This window comes from Tachypleus tridentatus, chromosome 10, assembly GCF_004210375.1.
Source record: "Tachypleus tridentatus isolate NWPU-2018 chromosome 10, ASM421037v1, whole genome shotgun sequence".
NCBI classification, from domain to species: domain Eukaryota; kingdom Metazoa; phylum Arthropoda; class Merostomata; order Xiphosura; family Limulidae; genus Tachypleus; species Tachypleus tridentatus.
The window spans coordinates 154921334-154937270 of NC_134834.1; the positions used below are offsets into that span (position 1 = coordinate 154921334).

The window sequence follows — 15937 nt, forward strand, 5'->3', positions numbered from 1 at the left end:
TTGTTTATCTATGGTCAATCCCTAAAAATATTAATGCAGTTTAAACAAGTCCTGTGATAACATCAAGGTATTTTGATAATGAATAACACAATGAACTTTCCATGAATTACAACCTTATTCAGCTGTTTGAAAACAACTGGTTGCCTCTTTTCATTAGCCTCCATTACTCACCATATAGGGAGCACTGATTGTGGCAGCATAGCCAATCCCTTGTGGAGAATCATTGTAGGGATTATGTTTACAGTAGTTTCCTCTGTCTACTGCTTTCATGACCTGTTCAACTTTATCACTCTGTATTATACAATGACCTGAAAATAAAGAAAGCTATAATCTTCCTGTACAAAAAAGTATTTCTGATTGGTACTTACCTCTTCTCACACAAATAGCTATTCTCACTAAGTGCTGCCTTCTATATGCAAACAAATTTTTAACACATAACATAGGCCTTTTTTCTCCCCTCTATTGGAATTAAATAATTCCAATGCATCCCTTATATGACAGCCCTCTACCAATAACAGTGTTACATTCATTATGCATATAATTCCCTCTATTCATTTCTACCTGACTACCAATTACAGTTTTGTCAGAAAATGGAATTACTGGTTTTCACTGGGAGGAAGGGTAAGAAGAAGACGTGTGAGAAGAGTTAAGTACCATTCAGAAATACATTTTCATTATAGGAAAATTATAACTTCCAAATACAGTACAATACCTCTTCTCACATAAATGGCTAAAATACCACATTGAATAGGTGCAAGGACCAGTGTCAGGGAAAGGAAGAAGCACTCTATAAAAGTGTCTGAAGGACATTCTATAAAATGAGAGACCACACTACATATGAACTAGATATATTTTTTGCCCATTGTAGAAAGCTGTCACATATATATATGGGCAGAAAACAGAGGAATACATCCAATTGAAAGAGAAATATGGTTGAAAAGTGATCCAGATCATGTAATATTTAGAAAATTCAATCCCAGAAATTATAGAAGTGCGTGAAATGGCAAGGATATGGTCTGAGGTGTAGAGTGGCTAAGGCATGACAGACCAGGTATAGCAAGTCAACTACATATAGAACCCATGCTGCTGGGAACCAACATACACATGGGGATAGGATGAGAATCATGCTGTTGGTAAGTCAACTACAGTCTAAAACCTAGCTGCTGGGTACTGACATCCATGTGGGGGCTGGAAAGAGGATCATATGTGGGCATGGTGGAGGGGAATAAGAGCCTCCAAGAAAGTTCAAATCCACAAAAGAGAAAGAACTTCTTACATAAGAAGAAAGGGTAAGAATTGTACCTTCTGAAGCATAAGCTTCATGGGAAGCAGACAAAGGGAAGAAAGCTGGGCCTGACTGAGATGGGAGGAGGTGAATTGAAGAATACCTCAAGATAAATGAGGTATACATTTATTTGTTGTGAGAACATACTTCACCTTGACCACCTCTACAGCTTCCTAGAGAAGAAACTGCATGTTTATAGATGAGGCCAAAAGCAAAGGAGCGAGAGGTAACCAATCATCCATGTAATTATGGTAAGAAAGCCTCTGTGAACAAAAAAGTCAAGTAAATACTGTGAATACCTGATAAAAGCCATAGGAAGCTATAAATAGCTCAAAAGAGAGACGATGAATCAATACTTATGAATCCTATGAACAAAGCAAAGATAACAGTGGGATGCAAGAGAAATGGGTATATGAAGGTAATCATCTGGCACATTGAACTTCATTATCCACATATCTGAAGTACAAACCCATCAAAAAGAAAGACTCCTTGGTGGAATGAGGAACTTCCATATAGTGGTTCAAATTGGAGAAAGCAATAATTGGATGACAATCCCTGGTCACCTTGGGAACTACAAAAACACAGGAACAGAAATTGAGCAGAGTTTGAACTATAATACCCTTGAGTAGAAGATCCTGAATACCTTCATATCTTCATATGAGTGTTTTCACAACCCAGGTATCGGCTGGCTCCCTGAGGTTAGTGGGGGTATGAAAAGCCAGTGACCCACACATAGCAGCCTTCCTTTCAGTAACATAAGTATGTCCCCATAACTGCAGTGAAACAAAAGCCAAAAGAAGGTCAAAACCTTAACTTCAATAACAGGTAACTAAATTTAGGTGGCCTAATTACTTTTTATGCAGGGGGTGTATCTTTTGAAAACCTCTCCAACAATTTAATATTCTTCTTAAAGTATGGAGCACAAGACTGAAAATACTATAAATGAGGCTTAACCAAAAAGCTGCACAAAGAAATAACCTTCTTTGGCTTACATTAAAAGTTTCTGTAGATCAATCCAAAAAATCCTATTTGTTTTTCTACTGGCAGCAATAAACTGCTTGAGTGGTGCATAAGAGACTGGTTAACTAAAACATCAAAATCCTTTTCTTCCATTACACATTAAGTTGATTTACATCAAACCGACAATTACAGTTTAAATTAAGGTAGTCAATATGCATTACCTTGTTCTTAGCATAATTAAATGTCATCTGCCATCTATTTTCTACTTCACTCTGTAACATAGCAGCTTTTTCATTACTATCAACTTGTAAATTTGTTGACCATTCCCTTATCAATATCACTAATGTATATTAAAAAGAATAAAGATCCCAGCACAGTATCCTGGTATATTCCACTTGCAACTCCAACCCAGTTTATTGAACTCCATTTGTTACAGCTCATTGTTTCCTTTCTTCTAATCACCTTTTAATCCACTGGGCTAACTTATCGTCCACATTCAAAAATAATTTTCTTTACTATTCTTTTATGTTATACTTTGTCAAAAGCCTTCCAAAAATCTAAGGTATAATAAATCCACACCTTTACCCTCATTAAAATTAGTAGCAACATCCTTGAGAACCATGGAACAAGATTTTCTCTGTGTGTAATTGTAAACTTTGCTGCGACTTTGTAAATCATTTTTAAATATCTTCTTCAAAAGTTTTATCACTAAGAAATAACATAAATTGTCTCATAATTATTTGGACAATACTTATATTTTTTTCTTAAAAATAGGTATAACATTAGTCAGCTTCCATTCTTCTGGTACATATCTACTAATAATAAAACAGTTTAGTAAGGGCTTACATATGCATTTCTTAACTTCTTTTCACTCTATAATACTTGGATGGATGCAATCAACCCCAAGGGCAAACACTGCTCCATCGAATTAAACAAATTATGAAAAACGAATTAGTAATCATTCTTCCACATACAAAGAAATTCAGATTTGGAATTTATTCAATTTTATCTATATTTTTTAAATATAGGAAAGTCAAAATACTTTTGAACAAAACAGCACTAATTTGAGCCTTGTAACTGCAATACAAGTGTAGTTTTATCATTATGAGATAATCACTATTGACAACTCTTGGTTGTCATGGTGTTATGTATTTGCCTAAACTCCAGTTATGAGAAGCCATAAGTTTGTGATCTAAGCGTATAATGAAACGTTTTTTACTCTTTAACATTGGGCATTATTAGCCAAAGTAATTGCTTGAACTTGCAGAGGTTAGAGACTATTACCCTTTCACCTATGGTAAGATAACTGTATTAGAAAAAATTGTTAATAAATATAACAATAGACTTCCAGGAGTGAGCTTCTACACTTTGAAACTAAGAACATTATATCCTTATGGATTAAACCATGATGTTAATAACTCTATTGGTTTGAATTGGAGTAATGATTACTGTAGTGCTTATTTTTCCTTTACAGATAACTTTTTCATAAAAGTAAGAAAATCAGAAACAAAAAATAAATTAAAATGGGTTGATTTTTTAAAAAAATTTAGCAATTTAGTATTTTAGTATTAGTGTACGTAAATTATTTTTCAAAAATATTTATCAATTTAATCTTCTTAAAATCAGAGCATTAATTCATGTAATAAAAAATTATGATTTTCAAAATGATTATGCAAAGCACTTACTTGTAGATATTACAAAATATCAATTAAAATTCAATGATTTATCAAATTTTGAAAAAGAGAAACTACAAATCAAACCTTCATATTTGGTAATTAATTTTAAACAAAGTATTCAATGACTTGCAGAGTCCTAAAATTATTCATCAATTTATAAAAAATAGTATTTTTCCTGGTAAAAACTTAAAGCATACTGTTATTTATAAATAAAATATTTCAATTGGCCCACTATTATATAATTATAAAAGTTTTTAATTAATTTATTTGCAAAGTTAATAACTTACCTTGTGAATGTAAAAATAGCTTATTTATTGATACTTTTCCTAAACATACTGTTACTGGTATCTTGGAAATTACAAAACATAGGCTATTATGTGAAATATGTAAAAAACGATCTATATACAGAATAGCCATGAAAATGTAATAAGCAAAATGTTCTAAAATCTATTTAAAACAATACTGATCAATAAATTTTGAAACTTCATTATATTACATCTTATCCACCTTGATGGTTTCTGGAATGGAAGTTTCATGTTCTTAAAAATGTTAAATTACCCTGTATAAAATTAAAGAAATATTACACAGACTTATCTTTTCATCAGTTAAAAAATAAGATTCAAGAATTGCAAGAAAAATATGTTATACTTCCCATTGATAAGGCTAATTGTAATTTTGGTATAATTTGTAAATGGTTTTATCCATTAATTATGACAAAAGAAATCAATAATACAGAAACATTTAAACTTGTTAACCAATCTCAAGATACACTAATTAATGATTTCATTAAAGCTTATACAAAACTTTATCCTAACCAAATTGTTATGTAGATTTACCTTTCCTATATGATATTCTCAAACCCCATAAATATCTGATTACATTTAGATTTATTTCTAGTTCAATAAGAACAATTATTAAACAAATGGCCATTTTACTAAATAAATTACTTAATATTTTATTTGATAAAATCAAAAATATAAGTGTTAATAATAAAAAACATACTTTTTGGATAATAAAAAATAATCAACTCATTTTAGAATATCTGAGAAATTGTAAACAAGTAAATAATATTCACACATTTGATTTCACCACACTGCACACAACAATTCCATTAAAATATTTAATTTTTGTTATAAATTCATCAACAGAATTGTTCTGTTATCCTTTCATAGAACTGGAAGAAAGAAAATTTAGCTCCAAAAACATAAAAGATATATTAAGTTTCTGGATTTATAATAATTAATATTTTTAATATATTTTTAATAACCAGGTTTTAAACAAATGAGTTCAAATAAGAGCTAACTATTCTACTTGTATTCCAAATTTATATCTTTACTTTTAAGAGAACAGATTTAACAAAAATCATATAAACCCAGATATTTCTGCTGTAAATTACAAGTACATAGATGATTTAATTAGTATAAACAGTCCTGAAATAAATAATGTCATTAACACTATTTATCCAGCAGAATCAGAAATTAAAAGTATTTCAGTATCTATTACAGAGGCACATTATTTAGGTTTAGAAATTAAAATAACTGATAATGATATCAATATAAATAATTTGATAAAAGAAAATATTTTGTTTTTCCAGTATATGGTTTACCCTGCTGTGAAAACATTATAACTTCACAGTTATTCACAGTTATTAATAATAAATTTTATTATTAATGTTGAAATATTGATACAAATATTAATATTTAATGGAGATAATGAAAAACTTTAAATAAAATTATTAAAATATTCTGTAATAAATATAAGAATGTGTTAAATAAACATAAAGAAAGTTTACTAAAAATGAACACCTTACCACATACAAGGGCTGTTCAAAAAATACGCGGACTGTTTGAATTGCGTGGCTCCAGTTGGTTCCAGGGGAATCCGCTTGGTGTCGCTAGGTTCGCACAGATCAGCTGATTACGACGCCATTTCCTGATTGCAGATATCTTCATTTGTGTATTAGCTACGCAGTTTTAAGTGAAGTGCGATTTTTTTTGTTTGGCGGATTTCAGAATGAATGACTTGAAGGAGCAACGACTTGCTGTGAAATTGTGTGTTAAACTTGGAATATCTGCGACTGAAACTTTTGCTATGCTTAACATGGCTTACAGTGATGTTGCTATGAAGCGTACGGCATGTTTCAAGTGGCATGAACGTTTTAAGGATGGTTGACAGTCCATTGAAGATGATGAGTGTCCTGGACGTCCTTCCACGTCAACTGACAACCCACACGTCGACAAAATCAACACCCTGGTGCGGGCAAATCGACGTCTGACTGTCAGGGAGCTTGCTGAAGAGTGTGGGATATCAGTTGGATCTTGTTACGAGATTTTGACCGAAAAATTAAAGATGCACCTCATTGCTGTGAAATTCAGCCCTCAGAATGCGTGAGTTTTTGACCAAACACTCGATCACTGTTCTTCCCCACCCCCCCCTACTCACCTGACCTTGCTCCTTGCGATTTTTTCTTGTTCCCCAAACTCAAAAGACCCTTGAAAGGAAGAACATTTGAGACGATTCCTGAGATTAAGGCAAATGCGACGAAGGAGCTGGAGGACATTACAAAAGAAGCGTACCAGGACTGTTTCAACAAGTGGAAACACCGTTGGGATAAGTGTGTGCATTGGGGAGGAGAGAATTTGAAGGGGTCCCAGACCTGTAACTTCTAAATAAAGTACATTTTGTTTTATGACGTCAGTCCGCGTATTTTTTGAACAGACCTCGTATACTGGCTTGTTTAGAGTATGATAATTAGTAATTACAATAGACTTAAATTGTGGTTGGGAGTTATATTAGTTATTTTAGACAGCTTGTTGGGACCCTTCATACTAGTAGAATTCATCTGCTGGGCAACTAATTAGTACCTTACCACAATAATGGGGGCTGTAATGCTAATTATTTTATTCAATATATTCTCTTTTTTTTCAATGCAATCATAAGAGCCAGACAATAGATTTGCTGATTCAACACACCCAAACATTTCAATGGTTTACCCTGCTGTGAAAACATTATAACTTCATAGTTATTCAGGTTAACAGTGTTGTGGCTGATATTAAGTTTATTTATATCATATTTCCACTAATATGGAAGTGGAATATTATACACATCTTTCAGAGTGAAAAACTGAAGAAAAAGTAAAATTTAGTAACTCAACCATCCCTTCATCTTCTGGATCCTTCATAGACCCAATTTCCATTTAACCTTATTATCTTTCATGTATTTGAATAAATTCTTACTGTTACTTTTAAAATTTTTAAAATTTTACCTTTTTCTTCGGCCTTTGTTGATTTTCTATCTAAATCCTCTCAGTCTTCCATCTTAGAAGTTAACTTAAATACTTTAAAATTGTATTATCTGTCTCTAATTTTTTTCCTAACATTTATAGTGAGATAACTATATTTTCTTTTTATGGAACACATTTATCTTGAATACTTTAGTTATTCTTAAAAACCTACAATATCTGTATTTTGAAAATTTATATACAACAGATCCATACACTTTTAATCATACAAATAATTACCATCTGTGAAATTATGATTGAATGCTTCCAATTCAAAATATTGCCTAACTGTTACAATCCAAACTGGGACTGAATGCTAAGCTTAAATTAAAATGCAAGAATGAGCAGTTTGACTGATTGAACCTTGAAATTAGTTTAATAGTAAAAGAAAAGTTTCTTGGAACAAATAGTACGCACTTAAATAAAGTGTATTTGCAAGGGCTATTAACTAAGCTGTAACAGCAACTTTAAACCAAGCCTAGACAGTGGTTATAGCTAGGACAAATTAAATGAAAAAAATAGAGAGAAAAGTGTATTGGAGAAGCAATGTTGACTATAATTCTGAATTTATTAATTGTATCTTCATGAAAGGTAGTAAATTGTGATTAACCCTTTTGTAACAGGCTCATACAGTATACATAAGTTCATAACACAGTTGCACACATTAAGTATTTATACTATAATATTTGATGTAGCATGTATATTTTCATAAAATTTGGTAGACTTTTAGTAATGATTACAAGTTTTTCTGTATAAAAAAACAGAATTTTAAAGAAGTATTTTTACAAATGATTTGTTTATGAAAATATTAAGCCTGTTTCATTACTAGTCCGAGTATGCGGTGATTTTTCTGTTATGATTAACAACTACTCGTTATTCCAAAATTCTCAAATATTATTTGTATAATCACTAAAACCTCCTAAATAAGTTTAAAAGATTTGTTTTCAGTAAGGCTTTATATTATGTCTGTTATTTTCTTTACCATAACTATCTGGGGTCTGTCAATTTGATGAACCTGGTAACCATCATAAAAAAATTAGGAAATAAATATAAACTATGCTATTTTTGTTCTAAAATGACTACAGATTATAACATGAAAATATAAATGTTTAGTCTTGTAGCTTAAGTCTCATAACATTATATATTTATACATATTTATTATTTTTATAATATTGACCTTTCAGTTGTGTCTGGCTAATACTACATAACTTGCACTGATGCAGTGCACATGCACTTATGTTATGCCATCCAATAACAAAACTAACAATTAGTCTTTACAAAGTGATCCTGTCCTGGCTGTGTTTTAGTGGACTAGTATTTTATAATATACAGTTGCATCTCAATTATTATACATTATAAATATGGATAAGGATTACTAGTATTTAGAAATAAATTATTAAACTTATTTTACTTACAATACAGAACAATAAATAAAGTAAAGGAAACAAATATCTCTTCTCACTAGGACACTTGTACTCAGTTGCTGCTAGACGTGTTGCTGAAACTTTTAAAATTTCATATGTGGAAGACATCTAAGAATTTTTTTTATGTTTTATATATATATATAGATGAATAATCAAAAAATCATAAATAACTACACTAATACCATAGAATTCCACTATAATTTATTAAGCTTAGTAACTAAGGTTTCTTTTAGATTTTATAAAATATAAAAATTTGAGCAGATTAAAGACACAACCTACCTCTTTGAAAACTTGGATCGAAAGAACATGGAAGCCTTTTAACAAGTTAACACATTTGAGAAAACCAGTAAGGGGATGTTCGAAGCTGTCTATTGGTCATTTACATATCATATATTGAAGTAAGTGTATATAAGTAACCATCTCCAAAAACAGAAAGAGTTGAATGGGACCACTGTGTTTTTGAGTTTGATTTAGTACAAAAGCCATATCTCAGCAAAATAAAAGATACGAGGTTCGTATTTTATAGTCTGGCATGTCAATATTGCTAATTTGAGTTTGTAATTTGCATGAAACTATAAACTTAGTATTTTGACATCAAAAACATCTAATTTTAACCAGTGCTGCATTCAGCATACCAAGTGAGTAACAAAAATCATTTTATGTGTGTTCTTTTAATATTAACTTTGAAATTAAGAAATTTACTCATTTATATAATAATAAAGTTTGAATTATAATCTACAATTTGTTATCAAATTTACTGATATAAATTCATAAAATAGTATTTCAAAAAAACGTGATGACATGGCCTTTGGCCTGTGACCCATTGTGAAAGGGTTAAATGGTAAAGGGTTGATGTACATATACACACAAATAAACATGTTATTAAACTTTATGTTTTTAAGATATGTCTGTGAAATGACTACATCAGCTGACTGAGGTCAGAATGCAATATTATGCTCATGGAAAGCATAAAATACTTTTGCCAATTACACTGTTTGAAATATTGCATTTGGAAAGCCACTAGTGTACAAAATCCATAGTTTCAGTATCCCTGTACATCATGTCTCTGTCACAAACAGCTGCTAAATCACCAATTCAGCAATGTACAGCAATATGAAAACTGATAACCTCAACAAGTTTATGATTTCAGTTGTTAATATTGTTATAATTCTGGGAAAATTTAATTTCAGTTTTATAATTTAGAAAATAGAAAGACAGATGTTTAGAAGCAGTTCATGATGGTTTTCTTTACCAATCTGTCATGGAATCTACAGAGTGGCCAGTAAGTCCCTACCCATCCATATATCTTATGTATCCAGGGTATCTGTGTGCTGTCCCTCATTCTCGCTGCATAATATTATGCGATGCCATGTTCTGTGAGACATTTTCCTCAACATAACAGGGATTATGGTTCCAAAATGCTGCGGTAACAGCTGCCTTCAACTCATCATTAGTATTATAAAGTTGTTTATAATAACATATGGATGGGTAGGGACTTACGAGCCACCCTGTACAAGTAACAATGCTACTTCAGATTTCTTGTTAACTTCTAATACAGAAATGGTGGAAAATGGGAAGCATTTGGGTGAAATTAATCATTGTTGAATTTGAATCAATATTTTATTCCTCTTAGAGATTTGGAATATTAATTTCTATAAAGCAAACTTTGATGGAAAACAACAAGAACTATTTATTGTGAATTAACAACTAAATTTATTGAAGGTACTAATCAGATGTGGTAAATTTTTAAATAAATTTATAAATATTTGAGATAGACTTGATTCTTTATAATGAAAGTGGCTACAAGTAAAAACCATGTTGGCTCACAAGAAGCATTAGGGGTACAATTAAAGAAAGTCATTATACATTTAAGAAGTTTAAACTTATTACTGTGATTGAGTATTAAAAGATAAAAAGATTTGATCAAACAGGACATTAAGAAGTTGAAAATGGTATATGATCAAAGTGTGGCTGAAAATTTAACTATTAACAGTAATGATTTCTTTAAATACATTAAGAGTGAATAAAATGTTAAGATAGAAATTGAAGCCTTCAGGGATTATAATTTTGATATTTCCTGTAAAATAATAAGCATCAGGAATAATGCTACCATACTTTTTTGTAAAATAATCAGTTAACTTTGTGGAAGATATGATGAGTTAATACACAAGAAAACCTTAAGTGTATTATTTTGCTTTTCTCTGAAAATCCACTGCATCAACCCTAGAAAACTATGACCACAAAGGTGAAGTTTTCACTTACTTTTCAGATTCATAACCATCTCTGTGTTGTTTTGGCAATTGGATTTCCATGCTTCTGGTTGTCTGTAGATCAAAATAAGTTTGTAAATCAAAATTAATATAAGACAAAGGCTTAATGATAGCTCTTATCTTTGCTTTTTTACACAAGTTACAAAAAATTTATTTAAGCTATTTATTATGAATAATATCACTATTCAAAGTATGGTTGAAATTATGAGAGATAGTACATAAATTTGATTCCCTTTCTCAGCAAATTAATGAAATAAGGTAAATTTTATAAGTCAGTACAAAAATTATTAAGAAAAGAGGTAATTGGTGTAACTAAATTTTGAAGAGGGTATAAAAGAATTCAATCTTTTGGCTGTTGCAGTTTTCATTTTTTTTACTACCACTGTTGCTAAAGTTAAACATGGTTTGGTCAAGAATGATTTTGTTGTAATATCAGTTACTTGAACATCTCTTTTAAGTGAAAGTTGAAAAACTACATTAGCCAGAGGATTAAATTTCTTCATATCATCTTTAAAACTCAGTTATGGTGATGAAACAAAGTTCTTTTATTTGATTGTTTTATTGAGGTACTTTCTTCTATTCTTAGTTAAACATGGACTAAGTAGGTTAAGAAATATTTATAGTTTCTGTTACAGGTCATAAATAATATAATGAAATATTAGTTCTTAGATGAAGATAGATGAACCAATTATTGCTTTTAAAAAAACCCACTAACACTGACTTTTTATCTTTCTTTGTCATTCGTTTTTGAAACACTATTTACTGATGATACTCTGGGATGGTATAACTACAAAAGTATTCATGAAAATAGCTGATAAAATACTGGGTTAAAAAACAACAACTAATAAAAACATGCAGTTTGTGCCAATAGTAATCTTAAAAGTTTATGACGGAAATTCGAAATGATTTGTATAAGAAACAGTACTTAAGCAATTACAGCTTCAAGAGTTGTTGGTATAAATTAAAATTCTTGGAAGATTATTCAATAAATTACAAAGAAAGAATTGCCAAAAAATTAAAATGTAAGATTAGATAGTTTCATAATTCTTACATGTAAAATAAATACACTGCAATATTTTATAGTTTATGTTCTACTATTGTGATAGTTGTTTTTTTTTACTATACAGATTTTTTTGGAAGACAAAATATGTAATACTGTTAGTATGTTACTAGTTAGTCTCACTTAAAAATGCAACACTGAATAAAAGAAGACCATTCTGAACAGGAAGATCACCCATAAAGAAACAAGTCCAAACTTAACCTCTCAAATTCATAAAATTTTTCAAGAGAATCATAAAGGAATTAAAACTGCTAACTCGCCTCAAAATCTGGTTAGCCACTGTAGAAGTTAAAAACTATAACACAGAAAAAATTATTCTTAATAACTAGCCTGGATCTGTGCTTTCTTATTTTCTGACACTTAGGATTTCATTACCAATTTTATCTTTTTCCCAGTCCAACAAACATCCCATTAGTGGTTTAATAATGTCCATTAATTTTAAACACCCAAATACAGTACTTCAAATGAGGCCTTAATAAAATTTCATACAAAATTACAACTTCCCAACTCCTAAAATTCAAAATTTTGAAACACATCCTCAGATCTTGTATTCTCTTTAGACCACTTTCATATCTAAAGCATTTAACCAAAACCAGCTTTTCAAAATTGAATCTCATTTTCATAGAATAACCTACCAACTAAGACTATTAAATTAAGGAAATATTTTGCACAGAAGTATCCTTATTCATCAAAAAATTCAAAATTCTTACAGCTTCAAGTACTCCATATCTATGTAAAGTTTATCAAAATTCTTCCATCTATAAATCTATTGCAAGTGTTTAAATAAGCAACTTCATAAACTCAGTTGCGAGGGAAGTTTTAAAGTATGACCAGATGGTGGTGAGGCCTCGGAAAAACTAAATGCAAAAAAAAAAAAAAGGCAAAGAAAAATTCAGCACAGGAAATGAATATAGAAGTAGTAAATGGATAAGCTTAACTGTTACTATTGTAATACTAGAATTATAAGAAATAAAATAGATAACCTTAGAGCATTGGTAGGATTGGAGGATTTTGATGTAATGGGAATAACTAAAACATGGTTAAACATATAATTTTGACAACAGAAGTTTCTTTCAAATACAGGGTTACATGCTTTTTAATAGGGATAGAATATTAAAGAGAAGTGAAGGAGTGGCTTTATATGTGAAATGTGAGCTTCTTCAAGTTGAGGATAAAGAAAACAGCAAGGAGGTTAGTAGATATAAAGGAAAAAGGCTTTTAATGGAAATTTGTTACAGACCACCAAACGATATTGATGAAATTAGCGAGAAATTTTAACAAGGTAAAGATTTTAGTTGTTAACAAAGTCATAATTATGGGTAATTTAAGACACAGACTGGGAAATGCTAGTGTAAAACCATAAGGGAGAAATATTTTTAGAAACTGTACAGAATGGCTTTCTTCACCAATTAGTCAAGGAACCTACCAGAAGCAATGCTATTTTAAATTTCTTGTTAACTTCAAATATACAAATGATCGAGAGGGTATAAACTGGAAAACATCTTGGTGAAAGTGATCATTGCTCTATTAGGTTCAATGTTTTGCTGTATATGGAGATAAGGAATAATAATATTTTGGTTATAAATTTCAAAAACCAAATTTTGGAGAAATGTAACAAGAATTATCTGTTGTGAATTAGGCAGCTGAGTTATATATTCATTACAGAAAGAAAAGGGTAGCTACAATTAAAAACTCGGATTGGCTCACAAAATTTAAGAGATAAAATTAAAGAGAGGCATCACATATTTAAGAAATTTAAACTGACTGGTATGACAGGAGACTCAAAAGATTATAGAATATGAAGAAAGTTGGTGAAACAGAATATTAGGACATCAAGAAGAATGTATGAAAAAAAGGTTGACTAAAAATGTAAAAATTAACAGCGAGGATTTATTTAAGTACATTAAGGGTAATGTTAGAATGGAGGTAGGCCCCTTGAGGAATGATAAAAGAAGACAGGTATCTGATAATTATGAGATGATTGGATCATTAGATTTTGCTTTATCTTCAGTTTTTACTAACAAGGATATAAGCATATATCACATATCTTGAACAGTTGATAAATGGAAACAAGATCAAACAAGATGACTGCATTAATTCTGAGCTGGTTAAGAAAACATTGGGAAACTTAAAAAAACGATACATCTTCTGGGTCAGATAATATCTCCCCAAGAATTTGAAGGAATTTAAAGACTGGATATGTTGGCCACTTACTACTATTATTTGTCATTCCTTTAATAGTAGGCAGGTACCAGAGAATTAAAATGTAACTCCTCTTTTCAAAAGAGGTGATAAACATTGTCACAGTAATTATAGACCAATTAGTCTTACGTTAGATGTGGGAAAATATTTGGAAAGTCTGTTAAATGATACTTTCAGAATTTTATTGGATAGTCAACAAGGTTTCACTGAGGGAAAATCTTGCCTTAGAAATCTTTTGATATTCTTTGAAAAGTGTACTGCTTATGTAGATGAGGGTAAGGGTGTAGATTTGATGTACCTGGATTTTTAGAAAGCATTTGGCAAGATGCCACAAAAGCTTTGTTAAATAGCTGTCTCTATAGGTGTGTTGAATAAGCAAGTTGAATAGAAGAGTGGCTAGATAGAAGAATGGAGAAGGTTGTTACAAATGAAGTTCAGTCAAACTGAATTAATGTCATAAGTGGAGTACATTAGGGGTCAGTCTTTAGAACCTTTGCTCATTTTGAGTTACATCAATGATGTAGATGGAGGAATAGTCAATAAATTACTTATATTTACAGATGATATTGAGATCTTGGGGTTGCTATGAAAAGGATGTTGCTTATTACAAAAGAATTTACATCATTTATTGATTTGGACAAGTAAATGGCAAATGGGTTTTAATTATAATAATGCATCTGGATCATCATAAATTGAATTATAAGTAGTATTTGGATGGAAATAACTTTAACAGTGTCATGAAAGAAAGGGATCTTGGTGTGTGGTCATTCAGTCTCTAAAGTCATCCAAGCAGCATGTTGTCAGTAGAACCTGATAATGTAAAGTATTAATTCTACTCTCTAGCTGTATGATTAATATTTGGACTACTAAACACTACTACTAAGTCTACTTAAATGGATTTTAAATCTTAAATTTTTGAAAATTTCCAATACAAAAGATAAGTAATACCATTTATTGAGCGTCTTAATAAATTAGACGTCACCCTCTGATTATACAAATATTGGGTGCTAAATAAATGTATAAAAATTAATGAATATATAAAAACAATAAGCATCTACCGTTCCGATGTCGTTGGCAAAGGAGACGCCATAACAACGTTATTTTTTCTTTCCGCTGTTGAACATTGTTAACGAGCGCCAGCCAGCAGGATATTAAATACAGAGTTGCTAGCATTACTCCTATTTTTGAAGGGCATGAGGGTTATCTTTGAAAATCACTTGTTTTAGTTCTTCGTGCTGACAAGAAACGCACTTGAAGTAAACATGTGTCTCAAAACGGTTGGTATGGATATTAAAACTTTTATTCTGTTGTGGAAAAAATAAAATATTCTGATGAGAGTCCCCAATGGCGCAGCAGCATATCTCTGGACTTAGAACGCTAGAAACCGGGTTTCGATACCTGTGGTGGGCAGAGCAAACAGAACAAACAAACTAGTATGATGAGCAAATATTTACAAAACCATTTCGCGAAATATGATTTAATATGGAATTCTCTTGGTGGGACAGCGGAAAGTTTCCAGATTTGAATTTGTTAAAATCCAGAGTTAGTTAGACCAGGCATGGCCAGGTGGGTTAAGGCGTGCGACGCGTAATTCGAGGGTCGCGGGTTCGCATCCCACTCACACCAAACATGCTCGCCTTTTCAGCCATGGGGGCGTTATAATGTGACGGTCACTCCCACTGTTAGTCGGTAAAAGAGTAGCCCAAGAGTTGGAGATGGATGGTGATGACTAGCTGCCTTCCCTCTAGTCTTACACTGCTAAATTAAGGACGGCTAGCGT

The 15937-nt window shown here is 31.1% G+C and overlaps 1 protein-coding gene across 2 annotated transcripts in view; it reads right to left on the bottom strand.

Annotated features, from left to right (window-relative positions):
* The window catches only part of LOC143230687 (protein-L-isoaspartate(D-aspartate) O-methyltransferase-like), a 44192-nt gene extending 28834 nt beyond the window's left edge, over nt 1–15358 (bottom strand). Inside the window, exons 1-3 of one of the 2 annotated variants that reach the window (XM_076464672.1) lie at nt 15216–15358; nt 10888–10949; nt 172–308 (exon numbers count right to left, since the gene is read on the bottom strand). In XM_076464672.1, coding sequence (XP_076320787.1) covers nt 172–308; nt 10888–10949; nt 15216–15247 — 231 coding nt within the window. In that variant the 5' untranslated portion in view covers nt 15248–15358. Of the gene's footprint in view, nt 1–171; nt 309–10887; nt 10950–12665; nt 12808–15215 lie in introns of those variants that run through there. The other variant, XM_076464674.1, reaches the window with a different exon arrangement.
* Nucleotides 15359–15937: the final 579 nt, after the last annotated feature.